Source organism: Chiloscyllium punctatum, chromosome 44, assembly GCF_047496795.1.
Source record: "Chiloscyllium punctatum isolate Juve2018m chromosome 44, sChiPun1.3, whole genome shotgun sequence".
Lineage (NCBI taxonomy): Eukaryota > Metazoa > Chordata > Chondrichthyes > Orectolobiformes > Hemiscylliidae > Chiloscyllium > Chiloscyllium punctatum.
In genome coordinates this window covers 27,616,138-27,640,500 of record NC_092782.1, presented here as the reverse complement: position 1 = coordinate 27,640,500, position 24,363 = coordinate 27,616,138, and the positions used below count along the sequence as shown (strand labels likewise).

At 40.2% G+C, this 24,363-nt stretch overlaps 1 protein-coding gene across 4 annotated transcripts in view; it reads left to right on the top strand.

Moving 5' to 3' along the window:
• celsr1a (cadherin EGF LAG seven-pass G-type receptor 1a) overlaps window positions 1-24,363 on the top strand; it is a 310,556-nt gene that overhangs the window by 280,767 nt on the left and 5,426 nt on the right. For 2 of the 4 annotated variants that reach the window (XM_072562552.1, XM_072562551.1), the window contains exons 23-35: window positions 520-687; window positions 1,971-2,097; window positions 4,105-4,305; window positions 6,468-6,642; window positions 10,443-10,555; window positions 10,849-10,928; window positions 12,608-12,734; window positions 14,984-15,109; window positions 18,429-18,565; window positions 20,273-20,373; window positions 20,809-20,979; window positions 21,675-21,914; window positions 23,642-23,915. In XM_072562552.1, coding sequence (XP_072418653.1) covers window positions 520-687; window positions 1,971-2,097; window positions 4,105-4,305; window positions 6,468-6,642; window positions 10,443-10,555; window positions 10,849-10,928; window positions 12,608-12,734; window positions 14,984-15,109; window positions 18,429-18,565; window positions 20,273-20,373; window positions 20,809-20,979; window positions 21,675-21,914; window positions 23,642-23,915 — 2,040 coding nt within the window. Of the gene's footprint in view, window positions 1-519; window positions 688-1,970; window positions 2,098-4,104; window positions 4,306-6,467; window positions 6,643-8,727; window positions 8,796-10,442; window positions 10,556-10,848; window positions 10,929-12,607; window positions 12,735-14,983; window positions 15,110-18,428; window positions 18,566-20,272; window positions 20,374-20,808; window positions 20,980-21,674; window positions 21,915-23,641; window positions 23,916-24,363 lie in introns of those variants that run through there. The other 2 variants (XM_072562553.1, XM_072562554.1) reach the window with 2 other exon arrangements.

The window sequence follows — 24,363 nt, the reverse complement described above, 5'->3', positions numbered from 1 at the left end:
GGAACACTGGAGCAGGTGTGTGACAGAAATGTTGGCATGGGAGCACGGTGCTGTGTTGAAGTGACAGGCTCAGGGTCATTTTTATGGACAGAATGTAGGTGTTCTGCAAAGTGGTCACCTAGTCTGCATTTCGTCTCCCCAGTGTAGAGACCGCATTGTGAACAAAAATAGTGTAGACTAGATTAAATGATGTACAGGTAAATTGCTGCTTCACCTGGAGGGTACGTCTGGGGCCTTTGATGGTGAGGAGGTAAATGGGCAGGTCTTACATTCCCATGCAATCGAAGAAGGTGTGTCGTGGTGGGGGAGGTTGTGAAGGAAGGGTGGACCAAGGTGTCCCAGAGGGAAGAGTACCTGTGCAATGATGTTAAAGGAGAGAAGGGGAATATGCATCTGATTGTGGCATCCTGTTTTAAAGAATATTGAGACCTTCTGTTGCTGCAGATCTTGTTTCACCTGAATTCATGTGGACAGCTTTATTTATATGAATGCCTTTCTTGAAATTTTGTTTTTCTTCAGAGTACCTAATCGGCCAGTCATAAACACACCCATTGTAAGTGCTACAGTTTACACTAATGACCACCCTTTACCACAGCAGTTGGAGAGTCCGGTGACTCTAAAATATCGCTTGTTTGTAACAGAGGAAAGGACCAAGCCTCTCTGTGTATTTTGGAATCACACTCTTGCGTAAGTGAGACAAGACTGCTTTCGGCTTCTATTTTCACCTTTGAACCCAATTAATTGATGAGATGGAAATAGTAAGAATTGCCTGATGAAACTCAAAGGGTTCAACGTGTATCCCAATGACTTTTTTAACCACCGGATTTGGTAACTGAGTCAACGTAGTGTAACCCTTCACTATAACATTTTGGAATCCATCATCACGTCATACCTAAAGTTCACGTATGGTTCCTTCATAAATAGAGAATTGTATAAACTGTGCCCCTCTGCACAGTAAAGTACTCTGGAAGTGGGAGATGTGAAATAAAAACAAAGTGCTGAAGAAACTCAGCAAGTCTGGCAGCATCTATGGAGAGCAAAACAGAGTTAACTTTTCCAGACCAATATGACTCCTGTTCAGGACTGAAGGGGTCTGGAAAAGTAATAGGTTTTCGGATATTTTCTAATCAAGCTGTTCAAGACATTATTACACACCTGTACAGCAGATGGGACTTGAACTGGGCTTCCTGGTTCAAAGATTGGGATACTACCACTGCACCATAGGACAGCCTTAAGGTGGTGCTTTTATGCTGTTGAGAAAGGAGAACAGGCCCAGTGCAAAAGGCAAAGGGAGTGCTGATTTAGAGGAGAGATATAGATGAAGCGTAGCTGCTACTCGGCTGAAAGCAAACCCATGCAAGGAACACCGTGAGGGGGAGGGGATGTAATCAAAACAAGACAGAGTTCATGGCTCAAAGCTATTAAACTCAGTGTTGAGTCCTGAAGGCTGTCTAGTGCATTGAGTGAAAAATGGGCTGCTGTTCCTCCAGCTTGCTTTGGGTTTCACTGGAACCCTGCAGCAGTCCTAGTGCAGAAAGGTTAGCATGAAAGCAAGAGCAAGTGCCCTTTACATATCCCTCCAGAATTCTGTTTGTGTTAACTTCAAATTGATGCTGTGGAAGTTACCTGCTTTGTTTAATATTTAATCTTATTTTCCAATACGTTCTTAAATGTGAAAATCTGCAAGATTTTTTGTGCATTTTCTTCACAGTTTTGACACTCAGTTGCTAAATGCAGTATCAAGGAACAGCAAGAGGCTTATCCTATGAAGGGCATCTCTAACTCTAGTGTTTGGTTAAAAGTAACATGATCATATTTCCAGAATTAATGGGGAAAATAAAAAAGAAAACTCAGTATCCATAGATTAGACATGCTCATTATTTAACAGATGCACAAACATTAGAAAGTTACATTACTCAGCTGATAGTTCTTGGTTCTTTCTTAATCCCTTTATTTGTTTCCTTTGATAGGATTGGAGGCACAGGAGGGTGGTCTTCCAAAGGGTGTGAACTTGTCCTTCGGAATGAGTCACACATAAACTGCCAGTGCGATCACATGACTAGCTTTGCAGTGCTCATGGACATTTCCAAGCGGGAGGTAAGTTAGACCTGATCACATGACTAGGCACTAAATCTTTCCATTGTGCTCAAGGCAATGCAGCACACTTCTTCCAGTTTAATAAACACCTTTTCTACTCATTGAATACAGGCAGGGACACGTCATTTTGCATGTTGCCTCCTCTGCCAACATTAAGAAGTTTGCAGGACATGGGCAAGTTTAAACTCAATAGCCTGAAGCAGCACTGTGTCTTTTTGAACTACTAATATTTTATTGCAGTATTATTGATGCTCAAGCCTTAACACAGCTCCAGCGTTTAGTAGAAAATGAGAAGGCGTGGTTAGGTAAGGATGTCGCTGGCTGGTATTAATTCGAAATATGTTTTCAAAGCATGAGTTACTTAATAGATTCAAGAATGTTGTGGAGTTCGTTTTAGGTTATGCTGTTTAATTTATTTCAGTTTCTGAACAGTAGCCATTGAAATGAAAGGAATGCTTATGAGACAGAATTTATTAGTGGCAAGAGATGACTGATGAAGGTCTATTGCTCCCACGTTCACAATTTGGGATGGGTGGAGGCAGAATGCCTTGGCAGGATAGTAACAACGGTGTTACTGAGCTGGGTCTGCTGTATGCAATGTAATCAGCACTTGTTATTGATTGTTGCTGCATGCTGCTCCCCACATACAGATCACTCAATATGGCCCTAGCTTTCCCAAAATTAAAATCTGGGGCCTAAGCTTTGTAACAGTTGATCATTTTAATTTTACCTCCTTGATTGTTTACAACACTGTTTTCATATACGTTGGTGTATAGCCCACCCAAAAAGCACAGACATTCTCCACACTGGGGACTTCCTTCCAGTATTGTTTTCTCATAAAGAAAAAACATTTTGGTTTTAAAAGAACTTCTAGCCACCAGCATAGATTTTAACTTCAGACACGTATTTGGTGAGTGAGCGGATTATGGAAACTCATTCTGCTCTGGAAATGAAGTCCAAGGGTTTTCACTCCTGAGCCTTGTTTTAATACTCGGAGAAAGTGAGGACTGCAGTTGCTGGAGAGTAAGAGTTGAAAAGGGTGACGCTGGAAAAGCATAGCAGATCAGGTAGCATCCGAGGAGCAAGAGAGTGGATGCTTCGGGCATAATCCCATCATAAGGAAGGATTATGCCCTCAACATTGACTCTCCTGCTCCTCGGAAGCTGCCTGACCTGCTGTGCTTTTCCAGCAGCGCTCTTTTGAGTTTTGTTTGAGCACTGTCAGGCTCTTTAGTTGAGGTATGTCAGGAAGTGATGGAAAATTGCATGACCAGATCCTGCCTGACATCCAGTAAATGACAGGATTAGCTCTCTAACAGTCAGTTGTGGAGGTGGAAAAGCTGGGCAAGAGCACACCATTGGAGACCTACACTTTGCTCCTCAGGGCCAGAAGAACACTTTTTACTCCTGGGTCTACAGGGATAAAGGACAGTTCCTGCATTTATGTGGCATCTTTTCATGAGTACTTGAGATGTCCCAAATAAATGAAATACTTTTGAATTGTAGTTACTTGTGTGATGCAGGGAAAGAGAGAAAGAGAAATTTAGACATGTACTTCCTTTTTGCATTTGTTCTGTGTTGGTCTGGCAGGAAACTGAATCCTGCTTTTCACTCACCTCATAAATACTGCAGATGGGACTTGGTCACATCAATAGGTCCTAACAAGGCTGTGTTTAAAAGTTTTGTCTGAGTGTCCTTCCTACATTCCTCCGCTCAGGAGACCCATTGCCATGGGTCCATGCCTGGAAACTTTAGGGCAGGTAAAAGAATGGGGGGCTGACTTTAACTTCCTACTCACCTGACTTTTCCTTGTTGAAAGTAGCCCTGTTAATAGTTTCCAGTTTACTCTGCTGAGAGTTTGCTGGAAACACTGTTAAAATGTCATGAAGCTTGTTCCCAACAAAATTAGAGAAATTTAAATTTGTCATAGGCAGTGCAAAGCAGTGGCCAAACACATGACTTTGCTTCAGTATAAATTTTGATATTCCTGTTATCAATTCTTTTCCAGCATGGTGAGGTGCTCCCTTTGAAGATCGTCACATATACCACTGTCGCAATCTCCCTGTTTGCTTTGTTTGTGACTTTCCTGTTCCTCATGCTGGTCAGAACGCTACGTTCAAACCTCCATAACATTCACAAAAATCTGGTGGCTGCTCTCTTCTTCTCTGAACTCGTCTTCCTCATTGGAATTAATCAGACAGACAATCCAGTAAGTGCACATTTTTCTCATTATTTAATATGTCGACGCGACTAAATCTCAACATTATCAGAATGGTAAACAGTTAATTTCCACAGAAACAAAATGAATGATCTGTTTCAGAACTTGTTTATTGTTTGCTATATCACAGTCAGGAAACTGATTTCAAATTCAAAGGAGGTTTAAAAAGTTGAAGTTTTATTTGTGCACTAAATGCATGAATACTATGTGCGATGAGAATGCATTTTCCAGTGAGAGACATTAATTTTTCGTGTTTTGTAGTTAATCAATCAAGGAAAGTTGTCACATGAGTGGTAAAAGTTGCCATAGTGGAGAAGAAATAAAGTTTTTCTTTGTTCTTTTAATTATGGTTGTTAACTTGCTTCAATATCTGCCCGGACTGTCGTCTAACTGGTAATAGCAAAACAATATATATTCTCAATGTTATAATTCCAAGCCCTACTAATTGTTAGGACTCTTCAAAACATTGCAAATAGGATGCATTCTCTTAAAATGTATTGTAACTTAAAACAATAATTTACAGGAGCATTCAAGTTTTTGAACTTATTATGGTGCAGAATTTCAATAGCATATATGTTACTCAGGATTATGGCTGTTCAGTAGTAGTCTGCTTAGTCATTTCTCAATGGACACATTGTGTCTGGTTTGGAGTTGTGCAGCGATATTCACCTGCAATTGCTTGTCTACTATTTCAAGCCTTTTTCATTCTGTGTGAAAATGTGGCACAGTGGTTAGCACTGCTGCCTCACAGCGCCAGAGACCCGGGTTCAATTCCCGCCTCAGGCGACTCTCTGTGTGGAGTTTGCATGTTCTCCCTGTTTCTGCGTGGGTTTCCTCCGGGTGCTCAGGTTTCCTCCCACAGTCCAAAAATGTGCAGGTTAGGTGAACTAGCCAAGTTAAATTGCCTGTAGTGTTAGGTGAAGGGGTAAATGTTGGGGAGTGGGTTGCGCTTCGGCGGGTCGGTGTGGACTTGTTGGGCCAAAGGGCCTGTTTCCACACTGTAAGTAATCTAATCTAATCTAACTAATTTGCATGAAACTCACTGCTTTCAAAATTGAAAAACACATCTCATGCATAATTGTAAAAAAAATTCTCAAGTTTGTGAATTTCACATAACATGAGTCTTTCAGACTTTTTAAATTAATTTTATGGGAAACATCATGTGCACTGTCCAGCTAAATCCTTCATATAGACGAAATTGAGTACTGATAAAGGGCTTTTGCCCGAAATATCGATTTTCCCGCTCCTCAGATGCTGCCTGACCTGTTCCGCTTTCCAGCACCACACTCTTGACCTCAATCCATCATATGCCTTTGATGTTTCAGTAATTAGATTTTAACAAAATTGGGCCTCAAATATTTCCAAACCAACCATGCTTTCCATTAACATAGAAAATGCTTCAGTTTTATACAAGTTCTGAAATGAATTCATCCACCTTTTGTACAGATGGTCATTCCAGAGAAAACTTATAAGCAACACCTAGTGAGTGCATACATTATTATAAGCAAAGTAAAATTTTAAAATCATCCCAATTTATGAATAAATAGAAAAATCTAAGAACTTTGGGAAGCTCATTGCTGCTGCTTTGGGTTGAGCTGCTGATTTGCTGTATGATCTTCTCTGATGATATCATTCACTGCATGAGACCAGAAATACAAAGCTTTGATAATGTGGAGTTCAGCGGATTAGATCTCTTCAGGTGTGATCAGAAACAGGGTTATTGCTTACTGCACAATTGTCAGATTTTCGGCTGAAACCACCAATCTTCCAGCATTCTTTCACAGATATTTTTCAGTTGCCTGTTTAGACACATAATGATGCAGCAAATGGGACTTGAACCTGGATCTTCTAGCTACTAAGGACACCCCACTGTGCCACATGAGCCCTTAATATTCTTATATGTAAAAGAATTGTTTTCTTATCAACCTGTTCAGAAATGTTATTAGACATCTCTGCAACAGGTAGGACTTGAACCCAAGCCTCCTGGCTCAAAAGTAGGGATACTGCTACTGCACCACCAGTGCTCCATTCTTTTATACACTATGTTGACAGCATAGGTTACGCTTAAGTTAAAGTGCTGCTGCCTACCCAAGCCAGCAGTTGTAGAGAAGCAAAAATGTTCGGATGTTCCAGCACTAACTTTTCTCTTGTAGTTTGTCTGCAGTGTGATCGCCCTCTTACTGCATTATTTCTACCTGTGTACCTTTGCCTGGACATTTGTGGAGGGTCTGCATATTTACCGCATGCTGACTGACCTGAGGAATGTGAACCATGGACAAATGAGATTCTACTATACCATTGGATGGGGGATTCCTGCCATTATAACAGGTAGATCAAACTGTGGATGCTGGAAACCTGAAACAAAGACAAAGTGCCATGCCAGTGATCCTTCACTGGACTTGAAACAATAACTCTGTTTTTCTCTCCACAGATGCTGCCAGACTTGCTGAGTTCTCCAGCATGTTAGCTTTATTTCATTGTAACTGGTAGCCCGACTCCTGAAATGACTTGTTAGTTGGCAGCTGTGTCATTCAAATAACAGCAAAACCTGCAGTGCTCCTGGCTTTGTTTGGCCTCCCATACTTTGAGTTTGATCTTGCATTATAGATGTGACTGAATTGACTTCAGTGGAAATATACATCACCAAAGTTGTTAAGCAGGATATCAATTTGCTTTCACTCATTCAGAGCAAAGTTAAAATGTACCTCCTGGGATTTTGAGAGTAGTTTCAGGTGGATTCTGATGACACATGGTTGAATTTACCATGCTTTCCTTATAGATGCTGGCTGACCTGTTGAGTGTTTACATCACTTCATTGTTTTGACGCCAGAGTTCTATCATTTGCAATATTGAGAGACATGATGCTGCCTTAAATAAGCTCAGCAGGGGGATGGGAATCTGTGTTTTAGTTCCAGTGCACAGGAGGATGTGAGTAGGGAGGACATGGACAGGATTTCACAGTCACAGGAGACAGCAAGCTGGTTTGAAATGTATCTACTTCAATGCCAGGAGTATCCAGAATAAGGTAGGTGAGCTTGCAGCATGGATAGGTACCTGGGACTTCGATATTGTGGCCAGAGAGTGGTGGCTGTGTGGAATGCTCTGTCCCAGAGGGCAGTGGAGGCCCAGTCTCTGGATTCATTTAAGAAAGAGTTGGATAGAGCTCGCAAGGATTGTGGAATCAAGGGTTATGGAGATAAGGCAGGGACAGGATACCGATTAAGGATGATCAGCCATGATCACATTGAATGGTGGTGCAGACTCAAAGGGCAGAATGGCCTACTTCTGCACCTATTGTCTATTGTCTATTGCCATTTTTGAGACATGGATAGAGCAGGGTCAGGATGGATGTTGCAGGTTCCAGGGTTTAGATCTTTCATTAAGATCAGGGAAGGTGGTAAAACAGGAAGAGGTGTGGATTTGTTAGTCAAGGACAGTATAACGGTGGCTGAAAGAACTTTTGAAGAGGACTCGTCTACTGAGGTAGTATGGGCTGAGGTTAGAAACAGGAGAGGAGAGGTCACACTACTGGGAGCCTTTTTATCAGCCTTTGCAAAGTTCCAAGGATGTGGAGGAGAGGATTGGCAAAACGATTCTGGGTAGGAGTGAAAGGAACAGGGTGGTCATTATGGGGGATTTTAACTTCCCCAACATTGACTGGAAATGCTATAACTCTAGTATGCCAGATGGATCAGTTTTTGTCCAATGTGTACAAGAGGGTTTCCTGACACGTTATGTTGAAGAGCTGACAAGGGGGAGGCCACACTGGATCAGGTGCTCAGTAATGAACGAGGCCAGGTGTTTGATTTAGTTGTAGGTGAGCACTTTGGAGAGAATGAGCATAATTTGGTTACGTTTAGTTTAGTGATGGAAAGGGATAGGTACATGCCACAGGGCAAGACTTAGAGATGGGGGAAGAGCAATTATAATGCAATTAGGCAAGACTTAGGAAGCATAGAATGAGCTAACAAAATGCAGGGGATAGGGACAATCGAAATGTGGAGCTGGTTTAAGGAACAGATATTGCATGGCCTTGATAGGTATATCCTTGTCAGGCGGCGAGTAAGTGATAAGGGAAGGGAACCGTGGTTTACTAAAGAAATTGTATCCCTTGTTAAGCAAAAGAGGGAGGCTTATGTGATGTTGACACAAGATGGTTCAGATGAGACGATAGAGAGTTACAGATACTAGGAAGGATTTAACAAGAGAGTTTTAAGAAGAGCAAGGAGGGGATATGAACCATCCTTAGCAGGTAGAGTAAAGGAGAACCCTGAAGCTTTCTATAGGTATGTGAGGAATAAAAGGATGACTAGCGTAGAAATAGGGCCAGTCAAGACAAATGGGAAGTTGTGCGTGGACCCTGTGGAGATCAGAGGGGTGCTAAACGAATATTTCTCATCTGTTTTCACTCAGGAAAAGGAGAATATTGTAGAGGAGAAGACTGAGATACAGGCTATTAGACAAGAAAGGATTGAGGTTAGTAAGGAGGTGGTGCTATCAATTCTAAAAGGTGTGAAAGTTGGTAGGTCCCCTGTGCCAGATGGGATTTATCTGAAGATTCTCTGGGAAGCTAGGGAGGAGATGACTGAGCCTTTGGCCTTGATCTTTGAGTCATCATTGTCGACAGGTTTAGTACCAGAGGGCTGAAGGATTGCAAATATTATACCTTTGTTCAAGATGGCAGCAGAGATGACCCAGGTAATTATAGACCTGTGAGCCTTACGTCTGTTATAGGAAATGTTTTGGAAAGGATTGTAAGAGATTGGATTTATAATCGTCTAACAATCAACAGATTGATTGGAGATAGTCAGCATTGTTTCGTTGAGGGCAGGTCATGTCTCACAAACCTCATTGAGTTTTTTGAGAAGATGACCAAGTGTGTGGATGAGGGTAGGGCAGTTGATGTGGTGTACATGGACTTCAGTAAAGCCTTTAAGCTTCCACATGGTAGGCTATTGGAGAAAATGCAGAGGCCTGGGATTGATGGTGATTTAGAAATTTGGATTAGAAATTGGCTTTCTGTAAGAAAGCCATGAGTGGTGGTTGATGGAAAATATTCAGCCTGGAATCCGTTTTCCAGTGGTGTGTCACAAGGATCTGTTTTGGGACCAATGCTGTTTGTCATTTTTATAAATGACTTGGACGCGGGCATAGGTGGGTGGGTTAGTAAGTTTGCAGATGACACTAAAGTCGGTGGAGTGGTGGACAGTGTGGAAGAAAGTTACAGGTTGCAGGCAGACTTGGCTGCAGGCAGAATTAGCTGAAAGGTGGCAAATGGAGTTCAATGCAGTGAGGTGATTCACTTTTGGAAGAATAACAGGAAGATGGAGTACTGGGTCAATGGAAAGGTTCTTGGTAGTGTGGATGTGTAGAGGGATCTTGGTGTCCATGTACATAGATCCCTGAAAGTTGCCGCGCAGGTTGATCGTGCTGTCAAGAAGGCATATAGTGCGTTAGGTTTTATAGAGGGATTGAGTTTTGGAGCCGTGATGTCATGCTGCAACTGTACAAAACATTACTGCGGCCTCACTTTAAATATTGTGTACAGTTCTGGTTGCCCCATTTCAGGAAGGATGTGGAAGCACTGGAAAAGGTACAGAGGAAATTTACCAGGACGCTGCCTGGTCTGGAAGGAAGGTCTTATGAGGAAAGGCTGTGAGGGACTTGGGTCTGTTCTCATTGGAGAGAAGAATGCTTAGAGGGGACTTAATAGAGACATACAAGATGATCAGTGGATTAGATAGAGTGGACAGTGAGAATCTTCTTCCTAGGATGATGCCATCGGCTTGTACGAGGGGATACAGCTGCAAATTAAGGGGTGATAGATTTAAGACAGATGTCAGAGGCAGTTTCTTTACTCAGAGAGTGGTAAGGGCATGGAATGCCCTGCCTTCCAATGTAGTTAACACAGCCACATTAGGGGCATTTGAACAGTCCTTGGGTAAGCACATGGATGATGATGGAATAGCGTAAGGGGATGGGCTTAGATGAGTTCACGGGTCGGTGCAACTTTGAGGACTGAAGGGCTGTTCTGCACTGTATTGTTCTATGTTCATTCTCTGTGTGCAAGGGAACACTTTATGTGTGGAAAGAGATCAAAGGAAGGAATTGTTTACTGTTATTTTCAGGTTTGGCTATGGGATTAGATCCACAGGGGTATGGGAACCCTGACTTCTGCTGGCTGTCAGTGCATGATACCCTGATCTGGAGCTTTGCTGGCCCTATCTGTGTCGTAGTCATTGTAAGTATCCTTCATCACCATTCACTCATAATATTGTGGAACCAAAACTCTGTGATAGTATTTTATAATGAACATTTATTTTGGTAAAATTTAGGAATATTGTTTTTTTTTTAACTTACTTTAGCAAAACCTTAGCAAATTGAATCCTCGTGCTGACTTATGCTACTACTATAGAAAAATAAAATTCTCCTCTTAACTTCCTGGTTTTGGTTCTGGCTTGTTTGTTGTCTTAACAGCTGTGCTTTTCTCGAAATATGTGGAGTTTAATTTATCACAAATTTCTATTACCTCAGATAAATATTGTCATCTTCATACTCGCTGCCAAAGCATCTTGTGGACCTAGGCACAGGTCTTTTGAAAAGACTGGTATCATGTGAGTCTTGCATCCATATTTTTATCCATTTTATTGACAGTGATTGATATCCAGGCAATACTTAGAGCCTTTGCAATATTTTCAGAAATGAAAATACAAAGAAGCCATTTTTCTATTTGATTGTTGGGTGTGTGATTGTTTCTGAAAATGAGATTGTTTCTTGTAGATGGTAGGTACAGACTGTCCATGATTCAGCACAGATTTATGTCAAATTGATGATTATGATCAGTAAGGATGACTGGCTGAATGTAAAAACTTAAGAAATAGGAGGAGATTATTTGGCCTTCAAGCATCCTCTCTAGTGGCCTCACTTCCACGTTCTGCTTGTCTCCCATTACCTTTAACTCCCATGTGAATCAAACATTTGCATCAGAATTGAATATATTCAGGGGTCCAGCTTCCATTGCTTGCTGGGGAAGACAACGCTAAACATGACCCTTGAGAAAAGAAATTTCTCCTCATCTCTACCTTAAATGAGCCACCCTTGATTTTTAAGCTCTGACCCCCAACTCCACCAAGGAAAACATCTTCTCTGCTGTCAAACTCTGTAATGTTTCAATAAAATTATCTTCCATTCTTCTAAACTCCAATGAGTTAGGTTCAACCTACTCAGTGTTTCCTCCTTAGACAACTCCTCACATCAGGAATGTACAAAGTGAGCCTTCTCCAAAATATGTATCCCCGCCTCCACCCCCCCCCCCCCCTTAACTAAGGTGACCAAAATTGAACACAATACTTTAACTGTAATTCCATTAATGCCCTTTACAGTTTTCATACAATTCCCCTATCTTTATACTCCATCTCCTTTGCCATAATTGCCGATATTCCATTTGCTTTCGTAATGACTGTATGCAAACCTTTCATGATTCATGTACAAGGACACGGAGATCTCTTTGGAACAGTGAGTTCTACAATCTCTTTCCATTTAAATAATACTCTGCTTTTACGTTCTTCTTGCCTAAGTGGACAACCTCTCATTTTCCTACATTATACTCCATCTGCCAAATTATTTCCCACTCACTTAACCAATCTATAACCCTTGTAGAGTTTCCTTCCTATCTTTGTATTATCTGCAGATTTGGTGACAGTGCATAAATAGTTGAGGCCACAACACTCATTCCCAGGACACACTATTAGTTACAGCTTGGAAATATTGCAGTTTAAGAAATACAGCTATACAGATAGATGCAGTAGGAGTAAGTAAAGAGGTAGTGTTGAACTAAGGCAGGAATTGGATCAGAATGTGACCTCCATGACTTGGGGCCAAAACTTGACATTGACACTGATTTTTATCCTGAGATAACAACTAATTTATGCAGGGAAAATTAACATATTCTGCCCCCCAGTGTCTGTATCCAGGTTTTGTGTATCCAGTCATGTGTTTTCTAAGGAACTTAGTTGGGACAGATTAAATAATTAAGAGAAGAAACTTGCAGGATTAATTTTTCAAAAGGACAATAGAAATATTTGTGAACAGTTACTACTAGAGATAGCATGGCAGTGATAAGAAAATGGATGACACAAGATTGTGGCAGTTAAGAATAATTCCATATTGAGAGAGATTGCAATGCTGTAGGAATAAAAGTTACAGAACAATCAGTGACGAAAACAAGATAGTCTGATGCAAACCTTGTTCTGTTTTGTTGAACACTGAATGTGGTACATATGCTTTGTTTTAGATCTGGCCTAAGGACAGCATTCCTTATGCTGCTTCTCATCAGTGCTACTTGGTTGCTGGGGTTGATGGCAGTGAATAATGACACTATGACTTTCCATTATCTATTTGCCATTTTCAGTTGCTTCCAGGTAAGATTAAAGCTGCCACTGTGCCACGACATTACAGCATTATTTTATAAGAATATAGACCCCATATATGTTATTTTCTTTCATACAATCTTTAACCAGTTTGATTACTTGCAAAGCAAGCCTAGTCTTCTATCAAAATGTCCATTTTGATAGAATCATGTGCTTGTATGCTAATTGAATGTCATTCTTCCATTTTCCGTGCCACTATGCTTCTATAGTCAGTAATTATTCTTTTTTTTTTGCTAAAGGTATTGTCAGCATTTGTAGGCTGCAAATTTGTACAAGTATTTGCTGTTAAAGTGAGGAACTCCCTGTTGTCAAAATGAATAGCTTACCACACCTCCCTTGGAAATACAAGAATCTGGCTGGTTTTGCTCATCTAAAGCAACCTCTTGACTGGTATTACAATATCCTGGAGCTCCTGGGTTGGTGTGAATTTAAACCTCCATAACATTCCTCTTTATTCATCCCTTTCTGACACGTTATTAGGCATCACACAAAAGACCATTTACATCGGAATGCATTGTTTGATGAGAAGCATTTTAAGCAATATTTCACTAAAAACCAAACTTAGATCTCATGTTTCAGCAAGGCATTGGAAGTAAAAATGGCATGAAAGTAATTATTGGATAAATTGATTATGTATAGAGCCTGGTTTGTTATCTTATTATGATTATACATGTTAACAGCTTTCAACCCTTTTGTTCAAGTGTACTGCAAACATTATTTAATCTAGGTTTAAATTTGAGGATTGATAAGGAACTAGGGAGAATTATCATTTTATGCCTGGACTACAATTGTTTGTACTGATTATTTGGGCAGTTTGATAGATATTTGATATCAGATTAACCTCAGTATGCTGAGATACTTAAACATTGCATAGGCCTATGAACAACTAAAGACTTGTTTAAGTGTAATTTTGCATGTGCTTTGTTTTTTACTTATACAAAGGCAAACTAATGACATCCTGAAGTTTGAAAAACACTAAAGTTAATTTAAAATAAGTATTAGTTTTTCAGCAGTTTAATTCCTAATGTGCCAGGATCCATTTGGGAAAGAGCATTGATACTTATGGCAAAAATTAAAAATTTAAGCAAATTATTCAAAGCTCCCCAACTTAGCTGTCTGATGGCCAGGGGTTAATAGGAAAAACTGACCAGATTTCCGTACTTAACAAGAAACAGCTATTATTGCAAATAAATCAGTCTAACCACAGGAAAACAAAGTTGGAATGATCAATTTATAACTCTTCTAACTTAAGCCCTAACTCCTTCTTCGACCTCTGCACATACCTGCAGACAGGCACACAAACATATGGATGTTATGGGTGGAGGAAAGGTATTGACCAAACCCAGTTAAATAGCACCAGTCCACAGGTTTCGATGAGATGTCAGTCTTCTTTCAAGTCTTTCTCACGTCCAATCTTCATATCCAAGTCTTTTGAGTTATTTGCGGAAGATACGGAATGGTAGGGTGGTTGACTCAATCATTGTTTGGTTTCTCAATCACTGATTAGAGGCAACAACATAAAGCAAATGGTGGGAGAGATTATCTATCTTTCAGTTCTTGGTTGCTTCACCTCAGAGAGATATAAAGAGAGACACTGTCTCCTGTTGTCCGGAGATCCACTGCTTCTGCATTGTATGTGCACACTTAGTCCACTTGTCCAAGAGTCAGTCAGACAGGAGTTGCCATGCTGATGATTCCTGGCTTTCACAACTGGTCCTGATGGAAAAGCCAAACAACAGTCTGTCTTTGGGCACAATATGCTGTGAACATACAAACATACATCCACTATGTTATTAGTCTCAAACATCATCTTCTGCTGCTTGAGCAATGCCACAGTGTAAAAATAACTCACAATGAGTTCCAGTAACTTGTTTTAAAAATGCAGCAACTTTTTCCATAGTTCTTGTTTTAAAGCAGTCATTTGTTTTCCATTTTGGCCCACAATCCAAAATAAAGAAAAAAAAAATGTAGTCTTTGCAAATTGCTTCCATAGTTTAATATTTTATGCACTTTTAAAACTGGAAACTTCCACCATACAATTTAGAAACAGATGAAAATAATATCAATTTCTGTGACAGCACTAGTATGTAGATGTATTACTTTATCACCATCAGGACTGAGGAGGGATCTTTTTAACCAATGGCTAAGAACTGTATCACAATATAAACAAGTGACCAGATTTGCTTGTAAGAAATCTTTCTGAGATAACTCATTGTAAATTATTAGCTTTGTGATTTCAGGGTCTCTTCATTTTCTTCTGCCACTGTATTTTCAATGAGGAAGTTCGGAAAGGTCTGAAGAACATATTCACTGGAAAGAAGCAACACGCAGATGACACAGTATTGACCAGAACCACAGTTTTATCAGTAAGTTGTTGGAATATTGATTCACACTTTCCTCGCATGAAGCACTAAAGCTGTGTAATCCATGAACCAGCAAACTTATCTCACCATAGATAGTGGAGGTAATAAGGAGTTCAATTGAATCCCCCTTAAGATGTGTCTGGGTAATAGTAATATGCTGTGAACCGACCATATCATGAACAGTATTTCTGTGTGGAGCCAGCAGTAACCATGCTGCTCATTGGCAGCACAAACAAGATGAGAGAGAGAAAGTTCTGAAGTTTCCTCGTGGCAGTAAAGGAGTAGGCGTGGAAGAAGAAAGGAGGAGATATGTTCTATATCCACAGGGAACTAGATAAAATATATTCTTTTGGAAAGTTTTAGACTCATACAGCTTTTATTAATTTCTATCCACCGGGGTCAGCGACATTTGTTATTCCTGTTATTCTTTGGTTTAGGTGTCACTGTATCTTAACTAAATTTTGACGGATGATTTTGGCTGAATGTTGGATCCAGTATTTCTCCTTTAGTAATCACTACTCAGCTGGATGTCATGTGAATTTTAAGAGCATGAGATGACACATTTAAACATTCCTCATTGGAGAAGACTTAAGTGTGTTGAAAAGGCCATTGACTCCATGTGGTCCAATCTTTTTGCTGATCATGTGCAAATTGGTCCATTGTTACATCAACCTCTCTTATTTCATGTTCTCAGAGAGCTGAATAACAACAGGTAAAAGTTGTAACAACACTATGCTGTGTGAAATTTTCTCCTGAGGCCTTTGCCCAACCCAAGAAATCACCCAAATATCATTCATTAATTACCACCCACATTATTGAACCCTGACCAACTGCATTCCACAGATGACATTTCCATTGGCCATGCAACACAAGCACCACTGTGCTCCATAAAAAATATTCAATGGTTTGTGTATGTGCTGGTCCTTGTAAATTTCAGTTAATTCTCAAATAGATATTCATCAGGCTTCTTTCTGGTGCAATTAATTACCATAGTGTTAACTGATCGTGTTTCAAATTGTCACTAGGCTTGAATATGATAGATTTCTGCTAATCTGTCACCTCTCTATGCAGATTTTCTGACTTTATACTTGTGTCCTTTTGTTCTGTGCTAACTAGTCAGAGTTAAAGAAAAAGACATGAATTATATCCCACCCAGCCTTTTATTGCATTAAATCAGTTTCAATCCTTCGTGTAAATTACACAGTGCTAAAAGAATGTTCCTTTTGGAGTACATTTCAAAAGTGCAGTACGTCCATGTCTCATTAACAATAATGTGCCTAAAGGTGTACGCAATGTTCTAAATGATATCTTACTGGAGAGTTTTGCAATATCTTGAACTGAGCCGAGTATTGTTAATACCCAGCTAATTTTATGAGTGCTGCATTTTTGCAGGAATTGTCGACGAAACATTTTTGCCGGGGAAGTTTTATTTTTGTTCTCATGCTAGATAGCTCAAGTATTGCATTCTGCAAAGTGAGTTAATCCCTTCATCAAAACTTTTTCGAATGATTTGTCAAGCATCAGAACAACATGTCTGCCAATTTAAAAACATGATCAATTCTCTCGATGCCAACCAAAATGATAGAACAGAATTGCATCTCCATACGATCAAGTTCAATTTGCAGTTACAACTCTAATACTGAAAAACTTTATAGATGCAAAGTTAGGCAATTGTGGAACAATCCATTGTTTGTAAAACCAGAAGGAGAACCTAACATGTCAAAAGAAAAGCATATGGGGAGTGTTTATTAATTAGAGAGATTACCAAACTGTGAAAGGAGATAGAAAGAAGAATTCTAAAATCTAGTGGTGTTGTATATCGATAGGGAAGGACCTCCCCAGGGATGGTGATAGTGGTTGCCTTGGATGTTGTGTATAGGATGTAATTCCGTAGCTATGACTGTATCAGGCTGCTGCTTGGCCAGGCTGTGAGATAGCTTTGAGCTGAAAATGTGTTCCTGGAAAAGCGCAGCAGGTCAGGCAGCATCCAAGGAACAGGAGAATCGACGTTTCGGGCATCAGCCCTTCTTCAGGAATCCTGTGAGATAGCTTTCCCAATTGTCGCACTAGCCCCCAGATGTTAGTAAGGAGGACTTTGAATCATAGAATCCCTACAGTGTGGAAACAGGCCCTTCAGCCCAATAAGTCCACACCAACCCTCTGAAGAGTAACCACCCAGACCCATTCCCCTACATTTAACCCCTGACTAATGCACCTAACCTGCACATCTTTGGATTGTGGGGTGAAGCTGGAGCACCCAGAGGAAACCCACACAGACACTGGGAGGATGTACAAACTCCACACAGACAGTCGCCCGAGGGTGGATTCGATTGCGGGTCCCTGGTACTGTGAGGCAGCAGTGCTAACCTCTGAGCCACCGTGCTGCCCTTTGCAGAGTTGACAGGGTTGGGTCTGCCATTATTGTTTCTGCAGCCTTAGCTGATGCCAGATTTCATTCCTTTGTTGAGAACTTTTAGCATTTGATACGAGTGGCTTGCTTGGCTCTTTCAGAGAGCAGTTCAGAGTCAGCCACATTGTTTTGGGCCTGGAGCCACATGTAGGCTAGACGAGATGGTGATGGCAGTTTTTCTTCTGTAAAGAACATTAGTGAACCAGATGGATTTTTACAACTGACAATGTTACACGGTCTTTGTTAAACTTTAATTTGAGATTTATTTAATTTAGCCATCTGCTGTGGGATTTGAATGATTGGAACAAAGTTATGTACATTCCACTGCTTAAAAGGTGGCAAAAAAAATCACGTTTTAATGTCTTTTCACTGCCCTAAGTGGTCACTTTAAGTAATGTTGGTTTTGGATTTTCTATGCTCATATGTCAAGATTTGTGGGTTAGCTCAGCAATGGCACACTTAATTAGGGCCCTAGATCTGCAACTTGTTTTCAATAATGCAGCTCCCACCTGTTTCTAGTATAGACCACTTAAATCAGAGCCTGGTTGAAAATGCCAACAGGCTGGCATCAATGGCAGGCACTCAATGCTACTTTTAATTTTATTTGGTCTTGCACCGTGCCAACCCTGCTTTTAAAATATGACATGATCAAGGCACCAAAGCAGGGCCAGTGAATTATTTTTTGAATATAACGAATAGGATAGAACTGAAGGGAGACTATGACAAATGGTGGTATGCAATTCATGCTATTGCAGTTGAAGAGAACAGTTATTAGTTCAGCCACATTTCAGTTCATCACAGGAAGTATCAGATGTCAATGATGTAATTAGATCAAGCTGCCTTCACCCATACGCTTGGTGTCTGAAACTACTGGCTAATTTAACGTATCGCCTTACCAATGCTGTCTTCCAGCGGTCTCTCAACTGTAACAATACATATGTGGATGAAGGGCGAATGTATCGCACTGCTATTGGAGAATCCACAGCCTCCATGGACAGCACTGTCAGGTCAGCCAAGAGCCACAATAGCTGCCTTGCTTCTAAACTCAGGTAATCAGGTGGTGGGTGCATGATTCTGCTCACTCCGAGCATACTTGTAATATGACCAGTTGCATGGAATACTGCCATCAAACTCTTAATTTGCTTAATTTATGCTGCTTGCTGTCAAATAATGTTTCTTTTACAATAACAAATGACCATGCTTCTATTTGCCCAGTTTATTAATGCTTTTCTAATCAACTAAACCCTTGCAATCAGACATTCAAAGTCATGAAAATGTGATGACTTGGCACCAATCATTAGTTGATGAGGTGTGTTTAATTTCTGGTTAAGTACTACCTGAGGCTGCATAAATTCACTTGGAATTCTGACACATAATTATTGAATAACAACATTGTGAGCACAAGAATGATTCCTCAAAAATTCACATGACTACACGGGACTCCAACGTACGATGAAACCCTCCTGTAAAGAGACTGGAAGGGGCTGTATCATTAAATAGCAGAGCTGTCAAAGACCGTGCTAGTCACCTTTATTTCTGAAGCATAGAACATGAAATCGGCCGCTGAGGGGAAATGAAGAATTCCTGCAGCTAATTGATAGAAAACTACACGTTCATGTTGATTTAGTGATTGTAAATCTTTTCCTTCTCAAGTTTTGTACCATTCCCACCCACGCCCCCCCCCCAGTTATTAGATTTACACCGGTTTCCTCTTGTTGTACAATTATATCCTTTGTTCAGATTGATTTTATTGTTGTCACATGTGCAGAGATACAGTGAAACGTATTGTTTTGCAAGCTATACAGGCAGATTGTGCTATACAAAGTGGATCAGGGTAGCAGGTCACAGTGCACATTACACTGTTACAGCCACAGAGAAGCTGCAGAGAGAGGGAGATCAGAATTAACATTTGAGAGGTCTATTCAAAAGTCTGATCACAGTGGAGAAAAAGTTATTTCTGAATCTATTTATACGTGTTATCAAACTTTTGTATCATCTGCCTAATGGAAGAGGGTGGAAGAGAGTATAACCGTGGTGGGAGGGGTCTTGGGTTTTGTTCGTTGCTTTCCCAAAGCAGTGGGAAGTGTGGATGGGATCAATGGATGGAAGGCTGGTTTGCGTGATAGACTGGGCTGTGTTCACAACTCTCTGTAATTTGGTGTGATTTAGGGAAGAACAGTTGCCACACCAAGCTGTGAAGCATCCAGGTAGGATGCTTTCTATGGTGCATGTAAAAAAATTGGTAAGAGTCCTTGGGAACATGCCAAATTTCCTTAGCCTCCTGAGCAAGTACAGAAGTTGTGGGGCTTTCTTGACTGTGGCAACTTATTATGAGTTATTATAACTGTCCCAAGATAGCTTTTCATTGTCACCAGAGTGGCCCATTTAACCACTGCTCAATGAATACTGGATTTATATTGGTTTCCCATCTCGATAGCCAGTTCCTCTTTAAGCAATGGGATAGAGTCCTCTTGCTGGCTCCTGTTGATCAAGGTTGATGATCCTAGGTCCTGTAACCTCTGATCCTTGTGTTTCTTGGTCTCAACTGCTTTTTGAAAGTGAAAATACCCCTTTATTCTCCAGAATTGACCCTTCTCTCGAACATAACTTTCCGACAAAGGGAAAATGTTTTCTTCTTGCTTCAGTTTATTCTTTCATTTACTCTGACAGGGAGACATTTGGCCTGTAAGCTACATTATCGTGCTCATTTTGATCAAGTTGTTTTAGTACTGAAGGCATTCTCCATCATTTCTCAGGGAAGAAGCTCAGAGAGTGAGCTTACTATCAAGTCAAGCTGAGGGTGGCCAAACAGAACCGGATTCTTCAATATTCCACAAAAAAACAAAGAAACCTAATGGTAAGGCTTTTCAGGTTCATCTCTATATGGCTCGTTTATACAGAAATTATTTACAAGCTTCAATATTGATTAGTGGTATTCTGAATGTAATCTTACTGATTTAGAATAAATACAAACAATTTGAAGAACATCAGTAAATGCTACTTCTGCTCCCCGGTGAAATCTATGATGATTTGTTCAAAAGTTGTAAGTAATTCTACAGGTTGGTTATCAGACCTTCATCTGCAAGTATCAACCCATATGTTTTGGGACCACTGCGTGTCCTTATTTACAATTGTATTGTAATTTCTAATGGTATTCGTATTCGTGCTGTGACCTTCTGGATGGTGATCAACAACGGACTGTTTAACTGTTGAAGATTATTAGTTAGTTGTTGCGATGCGGTTTCCTCTGGATGGATAAAGGATTTTTTTTCAACTTGCCTATAATTCCCAGAGCCAGATTCTGACTCCGATAGCGAGCTGTCACTGGAAGATGATCACAGTAGCTCCTATGCTTCTAGCCATTCATCAGAAAGTGAAGAAGAGGAATTTCAAAGGGACTCCAAATGGAAACAAGGAGCACCTAAAAATAATGAAAAAAATCCTATACACAGTACACCAAAGGGTAAGCTAAAATACAAGCAACAGTAAGAAAGATGCCATACCCATTTGTGTCATATGTGTAGTTTCACTGACTGAGAAGTCTGCCTTTGAGTGCAGGTCGGCATAAAAGTTTCTCAGTCTGGCATATGCTTTATTCATGCCCCAATGAGTGAATCTAACATGTTTCCAGATGGACTGGATTGGATACAATGTTGAGGGCAAAACTTCTCTTCAGGGAGAGAGGAAATCTAACATTGCTGTCCTGTTAATTGATCATAAGGAACTGATGATCTTTCAGAAATCCATGGTCTGGAGGAATGCTATTCTAATGTTTGGATTTAAAACGTAATTCAGATTCTAGGCTTGCACTTTTGACAAATTTAATCTCTTACACAATAAGTATTTATAAAGGGAGGTTTAACACCAAAACATGCCTATGGTCTTCATAGATGGACAGCCAGATGTGGATAGAGGCTGAAAAGCTGCATGATAAGAAGTGGGTAATAGGGCAGTAGGATTTTGTTCCCTTAAAATGCAGTGCTTCATTCTCTGGAAGGCCTTCAGTTTTCTGTGTAGCAGACGTTTCTGTGGGAGTCCTCAGCCTTCATTTTGCTTGCGCATTAAGCATGGTGTTGACATGTCTGATATTGCTGTGATTGTTGCTTATTTCTAATTAAGCTTCAACATCCCTTCCTCCCACACCAATCCCATAAATAGGTGAGGCCTTGCCCAATCATGTGAAGCGTTACTGGCCTGCAGAATGTACAACAGCCAGTGACAGTGAGGACCATGGGACGCTGGAGAAACTGAAGGTGGAAACAAAAGTAAACGTTGAGCTTCACAGAGAAAATAAATCAAATCACTGTAGTGATATTGCTAGAGGTGGTGAGGATGAGGAAAAGCAAAGCACATCTATACCTCACCCAAGTTCCAATCCACAGCCAGAGCAAAGAAAAGGCAAGTATTCTTCCCAAAATTAAAATCTTTGCATTTACTGTTCTGCCAGGTATCTAAGTGAGTTTCTGTCTTCATTTTGTATGGAATGAATTGACTTTAAGTGTAAAACAAAAACAGGTAGACAACTATTTGCAAAGGTTTTAAAGACTAGTTCATTTTATTTTGAAAATAATCCTCTGCAAAATATATATTTATAACAGTATTAAATTCAATTATCAAAAATTAAATGGAAGGCAAAAGAGACAGAGGACACAGGTTTTGTGTTTGAGCAGAGGGCACATATTCAGAATCTTTGGAAATATAGTTGCTCCAATTAATTTGCAAACAGAGCATTAGACAAGGTACAAGTTCAATATCTACCCTCTTAAATATTGTTTGATAGGTAACTGTCCTTTCTAGAGCAGATTGAATTGATTGGAATTCTTCTATTTCTACTAATTGTAAGGGTCCTGCTTGAAACTAATATTGTTAACTATTTGAAATTATTGCAGCGCTAAACACAGACTGAGGATGACTGCAGCTGATGCAACAGTCTTCCACTCACAGAGACCAGTGTTTGCTTGGAGCTAGTGTACACAGTAATTCACCAGCCAATGTTCTTTAGTGACCTGTTGCTATAAGGCAGCATCTGCCCTATCCAGGGGCCTCCCGCATCAGCAGAACAAGGGAATAAATGTGAGATGCAAGGAATCGTGACAATTTAGGATTTTGTAGTAAGCTGTTCCTCTCTCCTCCCAGATGAGCATGTTGATGATGTGCTCACTAACATCCAAAGTGCTAGAGAAGTGTTTGAAGGTAGAACTCATGATTGATAAAGTTCACCATACTACTTTTCTATATGTCAGTTTTATATAAGTGCCACCCTGTGTTAAAAATCTGCTCTTCAATCCAGCAATGATGTTCATTACAGCTAACCTAATACTGTCGCGGTATCAATTGTTCACTCTGAAGAGAGTTTATCAACGGAAAGCCGTATTTATTTCAGTTGAGTCTGATGATGCTCCAATTGTGTGCAGAGGTTTGTTATGAGATAAATTAGTATATATTTATATGGTTATATCTCACTGGGTGAATTGAGAAGCAGATCCAAGGAACAAGGAGGGACCCTAACCAAGAAAAGTAACAGATAAACCTCTTGGGGCACATTTTGGTCTGTTCAAGCTTTATTTACAAAACAATATTGGATCAAAGGTTTTACTGGCGGTTTGCTGAGAAGTCTTTCTTGCTTTCCTCAAAGAGAACAAATCAGCATTTCTCCAGTCTTTAAATTGTTGCATGCATTGTTCTTTTGTTCTGATGTTGAAGTTTATGTCATATAAACTTTTCTGAACTGGCCCAGTTACCCTCATATCAGGCTCTGACCATGGCACCACTTAAATCCTAAGAAAGTTTGGTTACTGTGATACTCAATTTGGCAACTGGATGGAGTGACGTTTGGTCTGATTCATTCACATTTCTCATCAACTGGTCAGCTTCAGAGCATTGATTTGGCTCCTACAAGATGAATGTCTAAATTTTACACAATTCCCAGTTTCATTATGAGTGTTGGGATTGCACAAAGGAAATGAGTTGTACTTCATTCCTGGTGATACTGTCAAAAGCAGTGTTTCTGAATATTGATGTTTAAAAACCCATTATTCAAATTAATTTGACGATATTGATCAAACCTTATTTTAAGAAACATTAGGCAAATTGTCACAAAATTTTGCAATTCTTTTCTCTCACAGGTATTCTTAAAAATAAAGTCATGTATCCACCACCTTTGAAAGAGAAGAATCGGATAAATCAAATACACAATGAACTTTCTAACTGTAAAGCAACAGCTTTATCTTCACGAACTTCCTCAGTCGGGTCCAGTGATGGGACCCGCACAGGCACAAGCATATTGATAAAGCAGCCGAGCAGGCAACAATCACAAGACCAGTTAAATGGGGTGACGCCAATACCCATGAATATTAGAACAGGCACAAGCACAGTCCATGGAGACACCTCTGATTCAGAGTGAGTATACTTGGCAAAATGGAGTAGTATTTATCCTGAGGTAAAGGAAACAAAATACCCTGTGGTTGGGATATCATCCTTAACAACATGCTCTACCACCTTAAGAAGGTCCCTCTTGTTAAAATATTAATTAAACAAAAGGTACCAAAAGCATCAGATTTATCAAACCCGTTTTTTTTCACCTAGAACATAGTTACGTAATTTCTTTTGCCAATCAGTACCTAACATCCAGTCCCAATAATCTTCTGTTTTTGTAAGTAAATGTGAAGTCACCATAGTCCTACCGCACCATAGGGCTATTCTCTCATTAGATCAAGATGATTCATGATGGTTTAACCTGAGGGTCATCAAGCCTCAGGCGAAGGGAAAGGGTGAGAAGGAGGATCCTTCATGGTAACCTCAGCCATGTGGTAACACTGCATCGCAAGTCAGCTGCCAACCTACTGAG